The sequence below is a fragment of the Meriones unguiculatus genome, chromosome 9, assembly GCF_030254825.1.
Source record: "Meriones unguiculatus strain TT.TT164.6M chromosome 9, Bangor_MerUng_6.1, whole genome shotgun sequence".
In the NCBI taxonomy this organism is placed as follows: domain Eukaryota; kingdom Metazoa; phylum Chordata; class Mammalia; order Rodentia; family Muridae; genus Meriones; species Meriones unguiculatus.
In genome coordinates this window covers 36311829-36332897 of record NC_083357.1, presented here as the reverse complement: position 1 = coordinate 36332897, position 21069 = coordinate 36311829, and the positions used below count along the sequence as shown (strand labels likewise).

The following is a 21069-nucleotide window of genomic DNA, read 5'->3' as shown; positions in this document are numbered from 1 at the left end:
CTAATCCAGTGACCAAAAAGTAGCTGCAGTCTTTCTCAGTTACTTCCTATTAAGCTCCTTGATCTCATAGGTAAGTGGAAGCCTCTTTTTAGAAGCTATATTGCTTTACAATTTAGTCTGAAATTAGCTGCACCAAAATGAAGGATGTATACAGAGTCAATAGTTTCTTATAAGTGCTCTTCAAGGATGTTGCAAGGCCAGCTTGCTGTTTTTGCTGGCTCAGAGCCTTGTCCTACGTACCTGCTTATGACTTACACCCAGAGCAAGTCATCTTATGTATTTCCTCAATGCTGCAGGCTATTTTTGTTTTAACCTTTGCATGTGTTCTCATGGCAATACCTAAGAGCAAATTGCAATTTTTCGCCATGGTCCCTTTCCCATTAATACCTTGAGAGAGCAGCTTCTGCATCAGTTCTGCTTGTACTTAGGATGGCTTCCCCACCTCAGTGAGCCCAATCCAACAAGTCCTCACAGACATACCCAAAAATTTGTTTCTATAGTGATTTCAAATCCCATCAAGCTGACAAGAAGGGTTGATCATCACAACAACATGCTTTAGTTGTCTGCAAGTCACTTCTGTAGCTTCTGCAGTGAGCAGAGTGGAGCTATATCTCTGTTCTTGGTCCAGTGCCAATTATGTGAGGACTTTTCCCTTCCTTTTCTGCCACCTCCCAGGTCTCATGAATTGAAGAAATCTGAGTGTGATTGTAAGATAAAAATACAGGGCACCCAATTAAAATTTAATTTCAGATAAAAACAAATTCCAACTGCAAAACAAATTGCTTGGGACACACACTAAAATATTATCTGAAATCCAAATGAATGTGGGCATCTGTGTTTTGGATTTATGAAATGAAGTAAACCTAGATGAAATTCGTTGTTGTTGTTATTGTTCTCTCCATATTCTTTCAATCTTTTAGAACACATCACTAAAGCACATTCCTTAGGATTGACCACGAACTATCTGTCCTTACTGAAGTTGTCTGTTGTACTTCTGTCACTACTGCCAAATCACAGCTTATACATTGTAATACCTACCTCATTTTCTTCATCTCCCAAAGTCTTTCCATGGTCACAATCCCAGTGTACATAAACATGACCCTTTAATATCTTTGCTTCTGATTTCCTCCCCTTTCTCACTTCAGAACTTGTTTCTTCATTCCAGTTGAACAACAGAGAAAGTGGAGGGTTTTCTTACGGTAGCTAGAAAGTTATCCCCAAGTAAAGGATAGGGCAATGGGCCTGGTTTTGTGGACCGTCAATAAATGATGCTTAGAAGGTGTGTTTTCTCCTCACCATTGTAAGTGCAGATGTCCCAAGGCAGAATTTCCAGATTTAAAAAATCAGAAGTTTCTTAGAATCCAGAACACACACACACACTTATACATACACACACTACAAATCTTACAGTTGGGGTGTCATTGATTTTACTCAGTAATATCTTACCTACCCCATAGTAGCTCACTTAACATGATCAGTCACAGGCAAGCACAATCAATTCTTGTTTAGCACATTAATAGAAGGCTACAAAATGCATCTGTAAATCAATTCCAGTCCTGAAAGAATTTCTAATCACAAGACAGGATTCTGAGTAAGGACACAAAACAAAACCACACATTAAATAAATAATTTCAGGAGTTGGAGAAATAGATCAATGGTTATGAGCCCTTGCTGCTATTGTAGACAGCCTGTGGTCTGTTCCCAGCACCCATGTCAGGCAACTTCTAACCATGGAGACACACACACACACACACACACACACACACATATTTTAAAAAGTAAATATGCAATTATCATTACAACTTGAAAAGCACATTTTTGAGATGTGCAGCTGAGGGGCATCATGATGATGTGGCCTTGATATGCAGAATATTTTCTCAAGTATTTCACAGTTTTCCTTTTAAGTAGAACGTTTTGAAACGTTTTCTGTACAATATAGCATGTTAATCCCGAGTCTTCTCCCCTATCAAAAGGTCTTGCCTTTTTTGATTTCTTTTGTTTTCAATTCATTAAGCATTCCGTGTAAGGGAGATAAAAAATAAAACGAAATTTAAAATTATTCTTCCCTCCAATATTTTTTTATATAAACTCTCCTGGGTGCCCCCCTTTGTGAGAGGAGCCCAGCGATCAATTTACAGTGAGAACACCGTTCTAGAGGTAGAAAGATGGCTCAGTGGTTAATAGTATTGGCTGCTCTTGTGGAGGACCTGGCTTCACTTCCCAGCACTCACGTGGCAGCTCACACCCCTCTGTAACCCTCTTTTCAGGGAATCTGATATCCTGTTTTGACCTGTGAGGGACACCAAGAACACAGAAATGACCATTGAAATTTAATTTTCTTTTCTAAAGAAAAACAGCTCTACATTTAAATAAAGTTAAAGTTTAATAAATACAGTTTAAATAAAATTAAAATTTAACTTTTAAATTTTTTCTGTAGCAAAAATTTGAATGAAGTTAAGAAGGAAGGAAAAGAAGGAAACTTCGTTCTCCTAAACACCCAGATTGGACGCCCTGACTATCAGAGACGCTTGTTTAATTTCGCCAAATGTTTTCTAAATTGCCACAGATGGTGAGCACAAATTGACAAGGACTGCAGCATGAACCCAGTGACTGGTGGTGTAGGGGCGGAGTTGGGAACTGCGCGCTAAACCGGCTACTACAACAGTCCCCATTCAGACTCCGTACACTCCCGGTCCGGAAGTCAAACGCTGCCGGAAGTGACGTTATACGCTTTGGCGCTCGCGGGAAAAACTCGTATCCCGGGCTAGGTGGCGGCAAACCGCGTAGACATTCGCGAGCTGCAATGAGCCTCTGGGTGGACAAATACCGGCCGAGCTCCCTTGTCCGACTGGACTATCACAAGGAGCAGGCGGCACAGCTGCGCAACCTGGTGAGCAGACCAGAGGGAGCTCGCCACGTTCAGTAGCTTCCTACAAACCCCGCGGGAGGGGAGTCATGGGGAGGAAGAGAGTGAGAAGGCGGGCACCCCAGTGCGAGGGTGGGAGTCAGAGTGACAAGTCCTCCAAAATGCACAGTGTCTGCTGCGGGGGTTCCCGTGAGCTTTGTGTGGGGATCTGGAGAAGGGCAGTGCAGTGGAAAATAAGGAGCAAGCCCTGGATGTAGGGGTGGGGTGGCGGCGTGTGTGTCACTGCAAGGGGCAGATAGGGTTGCCTGCCACAGAGAGCTAGATGGGAAGCTTATGGAGGTGAGTGTGCTCTGTCCCAGTTACTAACCTCATCAGAATCACAGAGAGAAGTCCTTTCCCAAAAGGAGCAATTTTTTTTAACAAATACCGATATCCTCCACGTATATGAGAAGAGTCTAGAGTGAAGTGGAAGATATGTTTTTGTTGGTAATGCATGCAGTAATTTAAAATAGAATATTATACTCTTTATGGATACCGGTTTTCCTCAAAGTAGCTTTAGCGTTAAGTTTCCCAGAGGCAGGATGAATACATTTTATTGGATTTCTGTGGCTGCTTGTACAGAATTGGGATTATATTTTTAGAGCAGGGCTTTAAAATACTATTCCTTCCTGTTAATAAATTTGCCTTTAAGTCGGGTGTGGAGGCACACTCCTGTAATTTTCAGCACTCAAGGAGGCAGAAGTAGGTGAGTTCCAGGCCGAGTTGGTCTGCAAAGTGAGTCCAGGACAGCCAAGGTTACAGAGAGAAACCCTGGTCTCTCTCAAAACAAAAAAAAAAACAAAATTTGCTTTTAAACAGTCTGCATCTTATTAGATTAAGCCCCCATACCTTTAGTGCTCCTTAGTTTGATAAAACTCATTACTGCTGCTTTTTTTTTTTTATAGCTTTGCATCCCTGATCTTAAGTGAAGTTCTCCTGTATGTCCCAAGTGAACTTTCAAAGAAATCAGTGCACCTACTTCTTAGTAAGAAGACCATTTTGGGGAGCCTGGGCATCTATCAAAGTTACAGAGACCTATTCCGAATTCCATCAGCCTTTATTTCCAAAAGTGCTCTTTACGTAGCTTACTTAGGAAGTTCCAATAGTATAATGCCCTGTATACTCTGTGTTGTGCGTGTAAGTTAGGTTAAATTAGTGCTCAGAGTTTGATACATTTACTATTGGAGTTGGATTGTAAACAAAATAACTTGGTACTTTAAAAGTAGTTTGTTTAACCTGGGTCATCCCACTTTGACTAGGGTAAAATGTGGTGTTCTTTTTTCCTTAGGTGCAGTGTGGAGACTTTCCTCACCTCTTAGTCTATGGACCATCAGGTGCTGGAAAGAAGACAAGAATTATGTGTATCCTACGTGAACTGTATGGTGTTGGGGTGGAAAAATTGAGAATTGAACATCAAAGTATCACAGTAAGCATTTCTCTGTGTCTGTTTCTCTGTCTCTCTCTGTTTTTCCTGAGACAGGGTCATTTTGTAGACAAGGCTAACCTCAAACTAGCAGAGAACCACCTGACTCTGCTTCCTAGAGTGTTAGGGTTAAAGGTGTGAGCCACTGAGCCTGGCCACAGTAAGCATCTCATGTCCAGGCTTGACAGACATTTCTGGTGGGGATTTTCTATCCTGGTCATGTATATATCTCTCCCCACCATGGATGCCTAGTGTGTGACTTAAATTGTGTGTGCGTACCTGTGTGCATGTATGCATGTGTGTGATAAATACAATAACCACTGTCAGTTCTCCCTTTCCATTTCTTTGCCATTTCCTAAGCCAAGCTGGCTGACCTGGGAGCTTCTGGAGATTTTCCTGTCTCTGCCTCCTATCTCCTTGCTAGGGTGCCCTGGAGTTTGCATTAGTGCTTCTAGTGTGGAGTCTGGGGATCTGAACTGTGGTCATCATGCTTACACATGCATGTGCAGCAGCTACATTCTATTCAGTGGTTTTCCCTGTTCCTGACATACCCTTCTCTTAGGTGCTCCTCAGCCCAGTGAATTAGGAGTTCTTTACAAATTGTGGTTTATAGCGTGCCTTGATGATGCTTGTTCATCTCTTACTGTGGCAAGACTGTATTTGTTTTGAAGTTATGAAGAGATTATTTTCAAGTCCTTCCTGGCCTATTTTCAAGTCTTTCATGGCCTCTAATAGAATGTCTTATGATATTGCGTATTGAGAAAGGAAAAATACTTAATGTTGATGGTAATGCTCTTAATAGAATCTTCAGGAGGGTAATGCTGAGTTAACTCAAAAGAAACATAAGACAAAAGAGCTAAACAAATAGAAGTGTCTTCACATTTGGGAGACTTAATATGAGTTTTGTTTTTTTTTTTCCTCCAAGTTACAGTATAAATTTCAGTCAAAATCCAAATGTTTCAAACTATGATGCCATCCTAAATTCCCTATAGAGAATACATTTCTGAAATGAGACAGTTATAAAGAGGATAAGTGAAGTGAGTGTATTTCTTCCTTTGTCTTATCTGTGGAACCAGATTGTTTAACATAAACTAGCTTAAGGGAAGGTTGATCTGTTTGAAGGGAGAAGAGACAGACAAACAACGACTGACTGACTGAGACTATTGATTGACTATTAATGTTGAAAAGTAGAAAGTTTTGTGGTAAAATCCACTTTACCAACTTGAGTACTGGGTTTGAACTAATTTCAGAACATAAACTCTGTGACTCTACTGTTAGGCCATGATGAGGCAGAATAGTTAATGGGGTACAAGTGTATAAAAGAAGAGCTTCCTCTGACAGTGAAGGTGGGGCCAGAGTCAGAGGCAGGAAGGAACTAGGCACAGATATCCCTAAGGCCCCACTCTAGTCCCACAGTTTACCTCTTCTAGGTAGGCGCTCCCTCCAGAACATCCCAAAATAACAGCACCCGCTGGGGACTGAGGTTCCACACTTGAGTCTGTAGGGACATAGCATATTCAATTGATATTGGCTTCTTTTACAAGATGGCAAATCAGGGTTTAACTCTAAAACAATTATATAATGATTCTACCTCTGAAACAAAAAGCCTACAGACATGCAGAGTGCATTTCAAATTAGTGAAAAGGATTGGTTACCTTTTGGAGGAAAGTAAAGATGAATCTTGTGCCATACAGTTATGAAGTTTGGTTCTGTGTGATTTAAAAGCTTACACTTTATGATGAAATACTTAGAGTGGCATGTCTTAGACTTTGTGAGCTACCTCATGGACAGGGAGGCCCACGAAGAACATGGAAAGTACAGAAATGATGTGGATACTTGGTGCATGTGACTTTAGGTCTGTAAGACGAGGGATAAGCTGAACTTGCAGAGAATGATTGTCATAGAGTATTTGAGGGGCACGCCAGACCAACAGCAGGAGGGCAGCTTGGTCAGAAACAAGATGTAATCACAGTAAACTGTGAGTGGCCAGTGACATGTAATTGGAGTTCTGGGGTGGCCCGGCAGTATGAGTCTGTTTTGCAAGATCAGAATCCAGTCAGTGAAACTGAATAACCAGACATGTTAGTTCCTCTTTCAGCTGATTGGTCTATAGACCAGTGACACAGACACAGTATCAATAATATGAAAATCCATAAGGGTAATTAGCTGTAGAACATGCATATTCCAAATTGATATACAGTCATGACCTCACCAGTTGTCTGAGAGGGACTGCAAAGACATATTATTAAGTGAAAAAAAGCAAAGCAGATGTATATAAAAAAATTCCCTCTTTATATTTTTATTTTCCATGAAACACTGACCCTCTGAACATATATATATATGTATAGTTCTTTTAACATGGAAGACTGCAGATAGTTGACTGTGGTGATTTGGTGATACATGAGAAAATGGAAGACAGCCGATTAGTAAATGTTGAGCAGATTCTTGTTTCATTCACAGACTCCATCTAAAAAGAAAATTGAAATCAGCACGATTGCCAGTAATTACCATCTTGAACTTAATCCCAGGTAAGCTGCTACTAAATATTTTTATAAAAGTAGTTAGAAATTAACAATGTTAACCAAAACAAACAAACAAAAAAAAAAAACAAACTTACAGTCATTGTCCTCCAGCTTAGAGATTTTTTTTTTTTTTTAAATACTGTTGTACATGTGTAAGCACAGGATACATAGCAGATTAAAGTAAAGCTTTATGCTTGACACACAGGCTGGTGCTGACCTGCTATGCTCTTAGTTCATTGAAGTATGATCTATCTACAGAGCTCGCTTTTTCCATAGTTACATGCATGAATTCTTCTGAGCTATTGTGATTTATTCAGTGCTGATGAGCATCAGCAAAGCTGTCTAAGAGTTGATCCTGTTTGGAATGAGTATTTCAGACACTGACTGTAGGTCGCCAGATTTCTCTTTGACATATCTCTGTTTCATTGTTTCAGTTAGGGTATTATGATAGCCACCAGGCATTGTCTGGATGCCTGCTGAGATACAAAATCCAGGTCCTGCTTGGGGTGGTGGGTGGGGGAAGTGTGGAGTAATGGGCATGGGCACCATACTGGGACTCATGTTGCAGACCAGAGTCTGGAAAAGTGTGAGGGTTTTGTGTGGCCTGAGGCATTCTTAGAGGAGTACAGATCAGAGTACACTACAGATCATGTCACTGAGGTAAGTGTCTGTGTAAGTGGAGGGAGTGGAAGGAAGACTTTGAAGATCTTGTGATTGTGGGTTTGGTGGCAGTCTCTGTGTTTTCTACATAAACCTCAGAGTAACTCTGAGAAGGTTCATCAAGGGAAAGATCAGGAACAGCTCAAATTATAAAACTAAATATGTTTGCTCCATAGGCTGCTTGGGAAACATTATAGCTTCTTGGTTGGGAAAATGATCACTAGAGTTCAGATATTGTGATCCAGCCATAGCAAGTAGAGTAAAACTTAAGGGCAGTGTGATAACTGAATAATTGACAAATAAATGTAATTAGTATCAAGATATTTGTTACACATGGATTTGCTGCTTAAGAAATAATGAAATGTTTTTAGTGCTAATAAATTTTAAATTTTTTAATGAGTCTAAAACATCTCCATTTTAAAGATTTCTAATTATAATTAGATATTACTAGATTCAACAAAACATTTCACCACAAGCTCTTTAATTGTAGCCCCGTATGGGGATACTCTGGAGACTGATGGAAGACGATAGCAAATTCATAACCATCATGCCTTCAAAACCAAAACAAAAGAAAGCAAACCTCACAGTTTTCACTTAGTAACAGATTAAGAATGAGGGAATAATACTTGAGTATTTACTTCCATGTAACCATCATTCTGCTGTTGTATAGTGATGCAGGGAACAGTGACCGGGTTGTAATTCAGGAGATGCTGAAGACAGTGGCACAGTCACAACAGCTTGAAACCAGCTCACAAAGAGACTTCAAAGGTATGTGCTGAGGAGGCTTTTTGTGAGGCTGCTGAGCTTCAGTGCTCTTTTTTTAGGAGTCAAATTCATCAGTTCTGGGTGTCCTTGCATAATCCCAGCACCAGGGAGGCAGAAGCAGGAAGATCTCTGAGTTCAAAGCCAGCCTGGTTTACAGTGTGAGCCAGCTTTAGGATGGCCAGGGCTGCATAGAGAGACCTGTCTCAAAAATAGGACAAAAAGATAAATGAATGTGAGTCCTGGTCTTTGCTCCTGGTGTTCAGTCTTGTGCCTGTGGTGCCTGTTTAACATTATAAAGCAAGATAATGGGAGCATCTCATTTAAAATAAGAAACAACATGATTTCAAAATAAATGGTTTATGACCAAAGTTTCTGGTATCAACTATGAAGAAAGAAAATTAAAAAAACTAGCTGTAATCACATATCCTAGACAGTCACTATTGATGGTTATGTGCCTGCCAGTATTTTTTATATGGATGAAATTCTTACACATAAGATTTTCTGATGACAAAAATGCCATCATTTGATGCCTTTCATAAAATCTGTCAAATTCTTCATCTGAGGGACAGTATAAATTTGTATTTCTCTAAAACATTTATCTAATATGCATCCTTGTCATTTTAGTGAAAATAGCATTTTTCTATTTCTTCTGTATGTATATTTATTATTTGAGTTATTTGTAGTTATTCTTTTTTTTTAAACTTTTATTAATTACATTTTATTCATTTTGTATCCCCCCATACGCCCCTCCCTCCTCCCCTCCCGGTCCCACCCTCCCCCCACTTTCTGCATGCATGCCCCTCCCCAAGTCCACTCCTCTCCTTCGTTCTGATCTTAGTCTATCAGTTCTCACCAGAAGTGGCTGCATTGTCAGGGTTCTAGGTTATCTCCATGAATAGTCCTTGGTTGGAGTATGAGTCTCTGGGAAGTTCCTTGTGTTCAAATTTTCTTGTTCTGTTGCTCTCCTTGTGGAGTTCCTGTCCTCTCCAGCTCTTACTGTTTCCCACTTCTTACATAAAATTCCATTCACTCTGCCCAACAGTTGCCCATCGGGCTCAGCATCTGCTTTGATGGTCTGCATGGCAGAGGCTTTCAGAGGCCCTCTGTGGCAGGTTCCTAGGTTGTTTCCTGTTTTCTTCTTCTGGCTTTCAGAGGCCCTCTGTAGCAGGTTCTTAGGTTGTTTCCTGTTTTCTTCTTCTTTGGATGTCCATCCTCTTTGCCTTTAAGGATGGGTATTGAACATTTTACTTGGGGTCCTCTCTTTTGCTTAGTATGTTTAGATGTACAGATTTTAGTGGATTTATTCTATGTTGTATGTTTATATGAGTGAGTATATACGGTGTGTGTCTTTTTGCTTCTTGGACAACTCACTCAGGATGATCCTTTCCAGGTCCCACCATTTACCTGCATATTTCATGATTTCCTTGTTTTTCATTGCTGAGTAATACTCCATTGTATAGATGTACCACAGTTTCTGCATCCATTCTTCAGTTGAGGGGCATCTGGGCTGTTTCCAGCTTCTGGCTATTACAAATAACGCTGCTATAAACATGGTTGAGCAAATGTCCGTTTTGAGTACTTGAGCCTCTTTTGGGTATATGCCGAGGAGTGGTATGGCTGGATCTTGAGGAAGCACTATTCCTAGTTGTCTGAGAAAGCGCCAGCTTGATTTCCAGAATGGTTGTACAAGTTTACACTCCCACCAGCAGTGGAGAAGGGTTTCCCTTTCTCCACAACCTCTCCAGCATGTGAATTTTTGATCATGGCCATTCTGATGGGTGTAAGGTGAAATCTCAGGATCGTTTTGATTTGCATTTCCCTAATGGCTAATGAGGTTGAGCATTTCTTTAAGTGCTTCTCTACCATTTGATATTCCTCTACAGAGAATTCTCTGTTTAGCTCTGTTCCCCATTTTTTAAGTGGATTACTTGGTTTGCTGCTTTTCAGCTTCTTTAGTCCTTTATATATACTGGATATGAGTCCTTTGTCAGATAAAGGGTTGGTGAAAATTCTTTCCCAATCTGTAGGCAGTCGCTTTGTTTTGATGACTGTGTCCTTTGCTTTACAGAAGCTTTTCAGTTTCATGAGGTCCCATTTATTGATTGTTGCTCTTAGAGCCTGTGCTGTTGGTGTTCTGTTCAGGAAGTTTTCTCCTGTACCAATGAGTTCTAGGGTATTCCCCACTTTTTTTTCTAGCCGATTTAATGTGTCTGGTTTTATGTTAAGGTCTTTGATCCACTTGGACTTCAGTTTTGTGCAGGGTGATAAGTATGGATCTATTTTCATTTTTCTACATGTAGACATCCAGTTGGACCAGCACCATTTGTTGAAGATGCTATCTTTTTTCCATTGTATGGTTTTGGCATCTTTGACAAAAATCAGGTGTCCATAAGTGTGTGGGTTTATTTCTGGGTCTTCTGTTCGGTTTCATTGATCCACCATTCTGTTTCTATGCCAGTACCATGCAGTTTTTATAACTGTTGCTCTATAGTACAGCTTGAGATCAGGGATGGAGATACCTCCAGAAGATCTTTTATTGTAGAGTATTGTTTTAGCAATTCTTGGTTTCTTGTTATTCCATACGAAGTTGAGAATTTTTCTTTCCAGGTCTATAAAGAATTGTGTTAGCAATTTGATGGGAATTGCATTAAATCTGTAGATTGCTTTTGGTAAGATGGCCATTTTTACTATGTTAATCCTGCCAAGCCATGAGCATGGGAGATCTTTCCATCTTCTCATATCTTCTTCTAATTCTTTCTTCAGAGACTTGAAATTTTTTTCATACAAGTCTTTGACTTGCTTGGTTAGGATTACACCAAGGTACTTTATGTCATTTGTGGCTATTGTGAAGGGTGTTGTTTCTCTAATTTCTTTCTCAGCCCTTTTGTCTTTTGTATACAGGAGGGCTACTGATTGTTTTGAGTTAACTTTGTATCCAGCCACTTTGCTGAAGGTGTTTATCAGCTGTAGTAGTTCCCTGGTAGAGTTTTTGGGGTCACTCACGTATACTATCATATCATCTGCAAATAGTGATAATTTGACTTCTTCCTTTCCAATTTGTATCCCCTTGATCTTCTTCATCTGTCTTATTGCTCTAGCAAGGACTTCCAGAACTAAGTTGAAGAGTTATGGGAACAGTGGGCAGCTTTGTCTTGTCCCTGATTTCAGTGGGATTGCTTTAAGTTTCTCTCCGCTCAGTTTGATGTTGGCTATAGGCTTGCTGTATATCGCCTTTACTATGTTTAGATATGTACCTTGTATCCCTGATCTCTCCAAGACTTTAAACATGAATGGCTGTTGGATTTTGTCAAATGCTTTTTCAGCATCTAGGGAGATTATCATGTGGTTTTTTTCTTTCAGTTTGTTAATATGGTGGATCACATTGATGGATTTTCGTATATTGAACCACCCCTGCATACCTGGGATGAAGCCTACTTGGTCATAGTGGAAAATATCTTTGATGTGTTCTTGTATTCGGTTTGCGAGTATTTTGTTAAGTATTTTTGCATCAATGTTCATAAGGGAGATTGGCCTGAAATTCTCTTTCTTTGTTGAGTTTTTGTGAGGTTTAGGTACCAAGGTGACTGTGGCTTCATAGAATGAGTTTGGTAATGTTCCTTCTGTTTCTATTTTGTGGAATAGTTTGAAGAGAATTGGAGTTATCTCTTCTTTGAAGGTCTGGTAGAATTCTGCGCTGAAGCCATCTGGTCCTGGGCTTTTTTTGGATGGGAGACTTTTGATGACCGCTTCTATTTCTTTGGGGGATATAGGACTATTTAATCGATTTACCTGGTCCTGATTCAGCTTTGGTAAGTCAAATCGATCAAGAAAATTGTCCATTTCATTTAGATTTTCAAATTTTGTGGTATATAGACTTTTGAAGTAAGACCATGAAAGCCAGAAGGGCCTGGACGGATATCATGCAGACCCTAAGAGAACACAGATGTCAGGCCAGGCTACTATACCCTGCAAAGCTCTCAGTCCTCATAGACGGAGAAAACAAGATATTCAATGACAAAAACCAATTTCAACAATACCTACATACAAATCCAGCATTACAGAAGACACTGGAAGGGAAAATACAACCCAAGAAAATTAGCTTCTGTCAAGAAAACACAGGAAATAATTAACCTTACTACAGTAAAACAAAAAGCAACCATGCACAGAACCTTATGACCACAGCCAACATCAAAATCAATGGATCTAACAGCCACTGGTCATTAATCTGTCTCAACATCAATGGACTCAACTCTCCAGTAAAAAGACACAGATTAACTGAATGGATACGTAAACAAAACCCAGCAATCTGTTGCATAAAAGAAACACACCTAAGACACAAAGATAGACATTACCTGAGGGTAAAAGGTTGGAAGACGACTTTCCAAGCAAATGGACCCAAGAAACAAGCAGGAGTAGCCATTCTAATATCTGATAAAATAGACTTTCAACCAAAATTAATCAAAAGAGATGGGGAAGGACACTTTATACTCATCAAGGGAAAATTCCACCAGGAAGACATCACAATCCTGAACATCTATGCCCCAAATACAAGAGCACCCACATTTGTAAAAGAAACATTGATAAAATTTAAACCACATATAGATCCCTACACATTGATAGTGGGAGACTTCAACACCCCACTCTCAACAAAGGACAGGTCAACAAAACAAATTAAACAAAGAAACAGTATCTCTGACAGAGGTCATGAATCAAATGGACCTCACAGACATTTACAGAACCTTACACCCAAACACAAAAGAATTTACCACCTTCTCAGCACCTCATGGAACTTTCTCCACAATAGACCATATAGTTGGTCACAAAGCAAGCCTCAACAGATACAAGAAGATTGAAATAATCCCTTGTATCTTGTCTGATCACCATGGAATAAAGTTGGACTTCAACAACAACAGAAATAGCAAAAAGCCTACACACACATCGAAACTGAACAACTAGTTACTTAATGACAGCTGGGTCAAGGAAGAAATAAAGAAAGAAATTAAAGTCTTCCTAGAACTCAATGAAAATGAAGACACAACATACCCAAACTTGTGGGACACAATGAAAGCAGTGCTAAGAGGAAAGTTCATAGCACTAAGTGCCTTCAAGAAGAAATTCGAGACAGTGCATTCAAGCAACTTAATGGCCCACTTAAAAACCCTAGAAAAAGAAGAAGCAGACACACCAAAAAGGAGTAGACGGCTGGAAATAATCAAACTCAGGGCTGAAATCAATCAATTATAAATAAATAAAACAATTCAAAGAATCAATGAAACCAAGAGCTGGTTCTTTGAGAAAATCAACAAGATTAACAAACCCTTAGCCAAGCTATCTAAAAGGCAGAGAGACACCACCCAAATCAACAAAATCAGAAATGAAAAGGGGGACATAACTACAGACACTGAGGAAATCCAAACAATCATTAGGACTTTGCAGTTATTCTTATCCCATTTCTTTTGTATGTGTGTGTTTGTGGTGTATGGGGCATGATGAGATATACGGTGCAATGTGAAAGTGCATATGGAGGATGAATATTTTCACTCCCGTCTTCCTAGCTTCATTCTTTATCTCACCTCCGAGGTGGAGTCTCTCAAGGGCATTGAGCTCCTTGGTTATGCTTGTCTGGTTCCTCAGCTCTTAATGTGAGTACTGGCCCTGAACTTAGGTACTCATGCTTCCAAAGTTAGGTTAACATGTTTTTCCAATAAATTTATCATTATATGAAAATAATGGTTTTCTGGTTTTCTTAAAACTTTGAACTCAGTTGTTTTTTGTGTTGACAGTTTTTATAAAATGTGAATTAAAAAAATTAGGCTTTCTTATAGTCTTTGAAAATAGGAGGCCAGAGAGGGATTTTCTAGGTTTGGATCTTAGGTGGTCCTCATGTTTTTATATTCAGAAAGCAACAAAGCATATGACACTGTGCTGAGGTTTGTACCCTTTTATTTTTCCTGCCACTCTTCATCTTTGTCCTCGTCTCTTCGCTGCTCTGCTCAGTCTGCTTCCACTGCTGGACTTTGTGGGGTATCATCTCAGCATTTTTTGAACCAGCCACTTGCCCACACTTTACTGTGTCAGGGTTCTGTGTTCTTGTCTACAGGTTGGGGGCTGTGCGACCTCTTCCTGCTTATAACTTCTTTCATATTGGTAGTAATTTTCAGTGTGTCCCATGGACAATTTGGAACAAGTATTGTGGATTCCTCTTTTCTCTCCCATTTGAACATGATGTTGCTTCTTTGTCACTGTTCTTTCCTATCAGCTTAAATGTGGTTGTAGTTTGACTTAGATGTTTAGGTTGCTGTGCCTATGAGCATATTTAAGTGGAACCCTGCTCCTACTGCTGTCCTTTGGAAATAGTTTGTTAATATAATACAAGTTTTGAAAGTTACATTCATCCCCTGCCTCTGCACCATTCTGAACTGCTTAAGACTGACAGGTCTTAGGGTGCATCCAGATGCAGTCTTTATGTGCGTTCTTCCAGATGCTCCTGTCGGTTGTACCCACTGGCTAGGACTCTTCCAATAGAGATTTCCAAAGTCTTAATGATCAATGAATTCCTTAGATTTTATGATGTATCACAGCATATCCTTGTCTTATAGCTTTGTTACCAGTGGTAAAGGCTAGAGTGAGAAGTCCTGATTTAATTTAATTTTGACTAATGGTTCTTAGTCTTGTTTTATTATAAATTTTCAGAATTAAACATATTCTTCTATAAATCTGATTTGTCCTTTTCAAAGGTAAAAGACTATTGTGCATCCATTTAGGATTCATGTGGATTAATGAGGACACAGCAAAGACAGGAGCTAAGGCTTTGCCTCTCAAACCTTAACTGCAAGCTGGTTTTGTTTCTTTTGACCCAGTGGTATTATTGACAGAGGTGGACAAACTGACAAAGGATGCTCAGCATGCCTTGCGCAGAACCATGGAGAAGTACATGTCCACCTGCAGGCTGATCTTATGCTGTAATTCCACATCTAAGGTGATACCCCCGATCCGCAGTAGGTGCCTGGCAGTTCGTGTACCTGCTCCCAGCATTGAAGACGTAAGTCAGGTTAAGCTTTCCAGAAGTATGTGAGCTCCAGTTTTGTTTCTAAACCATGGTGAAGCATGTCAGTCATTGGAGGGTAGCTGCAGGCCAGCATCAGTGGGTGCCAAATGATGGCACTATGTTTCGTATCAGCTACAAATACAGAAGATGCTCTCTTTCATTTGTCTTTTACTTATAACAAATGAGTGTTTGCCAAGCTATGTGAAGTCTCCTCAAGTAGTTAGTCTCTTCTACCTCAAACTGATTTACTTAGTTGTAGAGGGAGATGGGAACATTGAGGAAGTAGATGATTTGAGAATTTGTAGTCCCCCTGGGGAGTCAGTGCACTGTTTCCCCTTTCATCTTGACAGTTGTCAATCAGATGTCCAAGTTTCTCACAGTAGACAGTTTTCCCACAGTAGACAGTAGATAGTGGAAGATGGTATGCAGCAGGGCCATGTGCTGTCACTTGCCTGCTCATGGTAGATACTGAAAGATCAGACACAGCAGGACCATGTGGCACCCTGTAGGAGCAGAGGAACACTGATAGGGTTGCACAGTGATGTTAACAGAAGTTGGACATTGCCTCACTGTGCTTTTTTCTCTTTGTTAATATGTCTTACAGATTTGTACTGTGTTATCCACTGTCTGCAAGAAGGAAGGTCTGGCTCTTCCATCAAAATTGGCTCATAGGCTGGCCGAGAAGTCCTGCAGAAACCTCAGAAAAGCCTTACTTATGTGTGAAGCCTGCAGAGTGCAGCAGTGAGTGGGGCTGTGCCATGGGAAGCACTCTGGGGCATGAGGGTGTGGTGTTGACTTAATTCTCTGTTTCTTAGATATCCTTTTACAGAAGACCAAGAGATCCCTGAGACAGATTGGGAGGTGTATCTGAGAGAGACTGCAAATGCTATTGTCAGCCAGCAGACGCCACAGAGGTAACAGTATGAGAGAGGCACAGATTCTATGGTATTTACAAGCATAAGTCAGTCTTGAGCCTCATTTGAAAGCGAAAAAGTAGCATTTAAGATCTGAAATTTAGTGGCCACAGTAGTTAGTGTCTAGTTTTAGCCTTTCCTTAATTTGTCAACATGTAAAATTGAACCCGATTTATAAAATATATTTTGGGCTATTTCCTTTTTTTTTTTTTCCTTTTTCCAGAATGTTTAGTAGCTTAGTATAGTGCACAGCATAAAGTACCTATTGTATTCCAGGCTGAAAGAACAATTGTAGTTGCTGTAACTGCTTTAAAATTGATGCAGAATGTGTTAGAAAGAAAGCTTCCAGCCCTTGTCCTGCCGTAGCCAAACCTCCTTGCAGGCAGCTTTTCCTTAGATTTCTAGCCTCCTCTTTATTTTGTCATGGCAACACTTTTTGTTGTCCTGCCAAGGGTGCTTGTGCTTTGTTACAGAGGTGTGTGATGTGGTCCGGAACTAGAAAACACCACCATGTTCAAGCATAGGATCTATAAAAAGAAATACAAAGTACTTGGCTTCATTTTTGTCACAGACTCTAAATTGTTTTCATCCATGTCTGTGGCCTTTTAACTCAGTAGTGTACAGTACTGAAAATGCCTCAACTGCTGGTTTGCTTTATGGCAGCTTAACTGAATAAGATAGTCTCTTTACCTAAATAACTTTGTCAGTTTTGAGGTTTCCCCTGCTGTTGCAGTGTGTCATTTCTTCGGGCTCATGGTAGCACACAGCCTCATCCATGGGCTTTAGGGGTAGTTGACCATTTTAGTGTGCAGAATAAACTTCAGTGCAGGAATAAGGGCATGTCCCTGGTTGGGATGAAAATAATGGTGAGAGGAGTGAGTGTCCGTGTTTCTCTTTTTGGTTGGTATCTGATAAGTTAGGGTTTTATAGGGTTCTTAACAATGTGAGTTACTGGAGGTAGTTACTGAGACATCCTGGCTATGGCTGTGTTATTGCAGCAAAAAAAGGAGTTTGAATGTCTTGTTTTTAAGAAAACTTGTAAATTTTTAAATCACTATCTTGATTTACCTGGCATGGAACATCCACAGTAGCTCACTCAGAACCTTGGTAGTTGTTTTTTATTTTGATTCAGGTAATGTATTATAGAAAGACAAAGACAGTTATTTTCTGAGTTTGGAGGATATCATTATTTATTGTTGTTCTGATATGCAATGTTTGCATTTCCTTCATACCCTCTTGAAAGTGTCATAAGGGAGGCCTGCATTAAGAGCTCAGAAGTTTAGCACCTGTAAGGTTTAGCACCAGGTTTAGCACTTACCTGGGAGCTCTGGCCTGTCCCTTCTGTGAAGGTCGGCTTTGTTTCCCCACTATATTGTTTATAGACTAGGTGATCGTACTTTATGTTCATATCATCTTATTACTTGTGTGATTGACTGGTGACTGCAGTCTTTTCACAGCCACTCTGTAGATACTTTAGCATAAAATTCTGTCTAAAGAAGATGCATAAAAATAGTACCTGATATGTCAGTAAAGGGAGTGTCTCCAGTTCCTGATGCAAATGAGCACAAGCTTTACATTTCTAGGTCTTTTTCCTTTCCTTTTAAAATCCTCCCCACCTCCTGTGTATGTGTGTAGGTCAGAGGATGACTGTAGGGAGTCCATTCTCTCCCTTCGCCATGGGTTTTAGGAGATCAATCTCAGGTCATTGGGTTTGTATAGGAAGCAGGTTATCCACCAAACCTGTCAGGCCAGGGAATTTTGATTTTACTCTAGTAGTGTTGTGAGTGATACAATAAATAGCCCTTATTATAAATACCTACTGTTAAAAAAAGGCATTAAAAAAAAAACCTTTTTAAAAAGTGAACTAGTCCATGGCCGTAGTGGTATATCCTAGGAAGCTAAGGAAGGAAGATTGTTTCTGTTTCAAAGCCAGCATCAGCTATATAGTGAGGTTCAGGCTACTTGAGCTACAGAATGAGACTGTCTGAGAAGAAAAATGAAAATGGCTTGGGCCATCTCATGTTCATATAGCAGCTTCTGTGCATCAAGGTAATAAGAGAAGTGAAGTAAGAAAATGGACCTGTACTGGATGGTATATTAAAATTGTTCCTTACTTTTTTTATCACAAAAAAATAGCAGTTCTTTTGTTTTATATAGGCTCCTTGAAGTTCGTGGGAGGCTCTATGAGCTTCTAACTCACTGTATTCCTCCTGAGATAATAATGAAGGTAAGTGAGTTCATTTTACATCTTGACTTTTTATAACAACTGGACACTGGCTGTGTGATCACAGAGCTTTTGTAATGCTATGATATATCATTATCTCTAACATTTCATTAATTCTGACATAGTGATTTATTCTCTGCTTTGTAACCAGCACTATTAGGGGACCACTGAAGAAAGGAGGGAAGACTTCCCTTAATGTTTTGAATAGATTTCTCTTCTTTTCACCTAGAACAAGTGCTGTGTGTGGATTTAGTTGCTAGTATGTAGTCTGTTCATTCACTAAGTTTTCATTCAACAGTATAGGATAGATGATGCCCCATTTTATGACTATATCAGTTTCTTGAAGATGACCTTTATTGCTGAAAGTTTGAATTGCCTATAGATAATTGTAATGAATGTGGGAATAATTACCTTTGTGCTTAGATCCTTGCACCCTTATGCAACTACATGTAGTTGTTTCAAACTATGATTGTTTTCTTCCTGATAAATCCATCTTAAGTTGAACATGTCCTGTGTCAGAATGCCATAGCCAGATATTGTGGCCAGCCCTGTAGCTCCAGCCACTTGGATGAGGTATAAGCATCTCTTGAGCACATCAGCTTGGACAACAGTGAGACCTGGTTTCAAAGAGTAGAAGAACATTTAGTACCACTTACCCATTGAACAGCACAGATTATTGACTGTTGCCATCAAGGTGGTTGACTGGCATGGTACCCCACTTGGTGCCATGGCCTCAAAACCTATTGCACTACATATTCCTAGAGTAGAAAAAGATAAAAATTCATGATACAATTAACTTAATTATTCCCTTTAATTTTTAGATTATAATATACCATTTTCCCCTTAATTTCTTTATTCTAAGCCCTTCCCATTTCCCTTATTGCTCTTGTTTCAAATTCATGGCCTTTCTTTTTTTAACTGTTGTTATATACATATATGTATTTGTATGTGTGCATTTCTAATGTACGTATATATTCCTAAATGCATAGATACAACCTGATCAGTTTGCATAATGTCAGTTGTATTAAGATACAGTTTCTGCTGCTTGTGTTGCCTTTTGCATCATCAGAAAAGCAAAAAAAAACTCATGCAGGGGCCTTCTTTGGAAAATGGAAAGCCTTGAATGAATACCAGGTCTTATTGTACATGATGTTTTTTTAAGTTTTTTGGCTTTGATGAAGAATACACAAAAGAAGTAACATCTCTCTTATACATGTATGCATACATTTGTATTTATATATTCACCTGCATATACATGTAAAAACTATATTAAAAGCTTTACCTTTTTTTGAGCTAGAGGCATAAGCATGTTTTGTTATTTTTCCTCATGACTGTCACGCTTACTTCCTGTAGGGCTATTTTTTCCTCACGACTGTTACTCTTACTTCCTGTAGGGCCTACTCTCAGAACTCTTACATAATTGTGATGGACAGCTGAAAGGGGAAGTGGCGCAGATGGCAGCCTATTATGAACATCGACTTCAGCTGGGCAGCAAAGCCATTTATCATTTGGAAGCATTTGTGGCCAAGTTTATGGCACTTTATAAGAAGTTCATGGAGGATGGACTGGATGGTATGATGTTTTGACTCAGCCAACAGCTCTTCCAAGCACTTCAGAGACTGAGTTTATATAAATTTATGCTGGGGCTATGGTGACAATAAACTAACTTCACTTACCAATGGATTGTTGTGCTGTTTTTGTTGTTGTTGTTGTTTGTTTTGTTTTGTTTTGTTTTTAATTCTGTCCAAAGTACAAATCTCATTTGTTTATTTTTGTATATATGAGTTTTTTGCCTGTATGAGTATGTATTTCTGTGTAATGTGGTGAATGCCTGGTTTCTGAATGCCAAAAAAGGTTGTTGAATCCTCTGGAACTGGAATTACAGGTGGTATGAGGTACCATGTGGGGCCTGGGAACCAAACCTGCTCCTTTGCAAGAAAGCTTTTAACCTCTTAGCCATCTCCATAGTCCATGAACTATAAAAGACATCCATGATCTATTAGTCTTTTAAGATGATCCTGTCACAAAGTAAGTGAGTGTAAGTCTAGAAGGTGGACACTGAAATTTCCATAATTCTCTGATACTTTACAATGAATTACATAAAGAGTGTTGTACAGAGTTCACACAACATCTCTTTAGAGCATATTTCCCTGGCTACATGAAGCTCAGAGAGGTTAAGAGCTGCCAGTCTCTCTCCTGAAAGCCTTTCTTATGTTAATATGTGAATTTCCAGCATCCAACCAGACACTGCAGAAAATACTAATTTCTCCAAACTATCTTCTATTCCCAGCCTTTCCAAGAGTTTTGGTCATGAGTATAATGTAGCAGTTTGGAACAAAGGTTCATCCTACTCTTAAGTCCTGCGCTGGAGCATGGAGATACTCCATAGCTACCATGACCTTGCCCTTGTTTCCATAGCAGACAGTTAGGAAGGTGGCCCAGACACTGCAAAATTCCAGCAAGCAGAATGTCAGGAGCTTGGCTTTTTTTAATCTGTTAGGAAGGTCTCAGTGGACGCTACCCAGGGACAGGGCTACTGGGTATCCGAGGAATGGTATGAAAGCAATAGTTTGGCCCTAGATGGATGTGATCATTGCCAACACAGGAA

At 39.7% G+C, this 21069-nt stretch overlaps 1 protein-coding gene across 1 annotated transcript; it reads left to right on the top strand.

Annotated features, from left to right (window-relative positions):
• The first annotated feature begins 2734 nt into the window (after positions 1-2734).
• Rfc3 (replication factor C subunit 3) lies at positions 2735-20140 on the top strand. Its single transcript, XM_021659824.2, has 9 exons — positions 2735-2890; positions 4194-4331; positions 6789-6856; positions 8181-8278; positions 15136-15317; positions 15928-16064; positions 16139-16237; positions 18395-18464; positions 19856-20140. The coding sequence occupies exons 1-9, from the start codon at positions 2804-2806 to the stop codon at positions 20045-20047; spliced, it is 1071 nt and encodes a 356-aa protein (XP_021515499.1). The 5' UTR covers positions 2735-2803; the 3' UTR covers positions 20048-20140.
• The last annotated feature ends 929 nt before the right edge of the window (positions 20141-21069 follow it).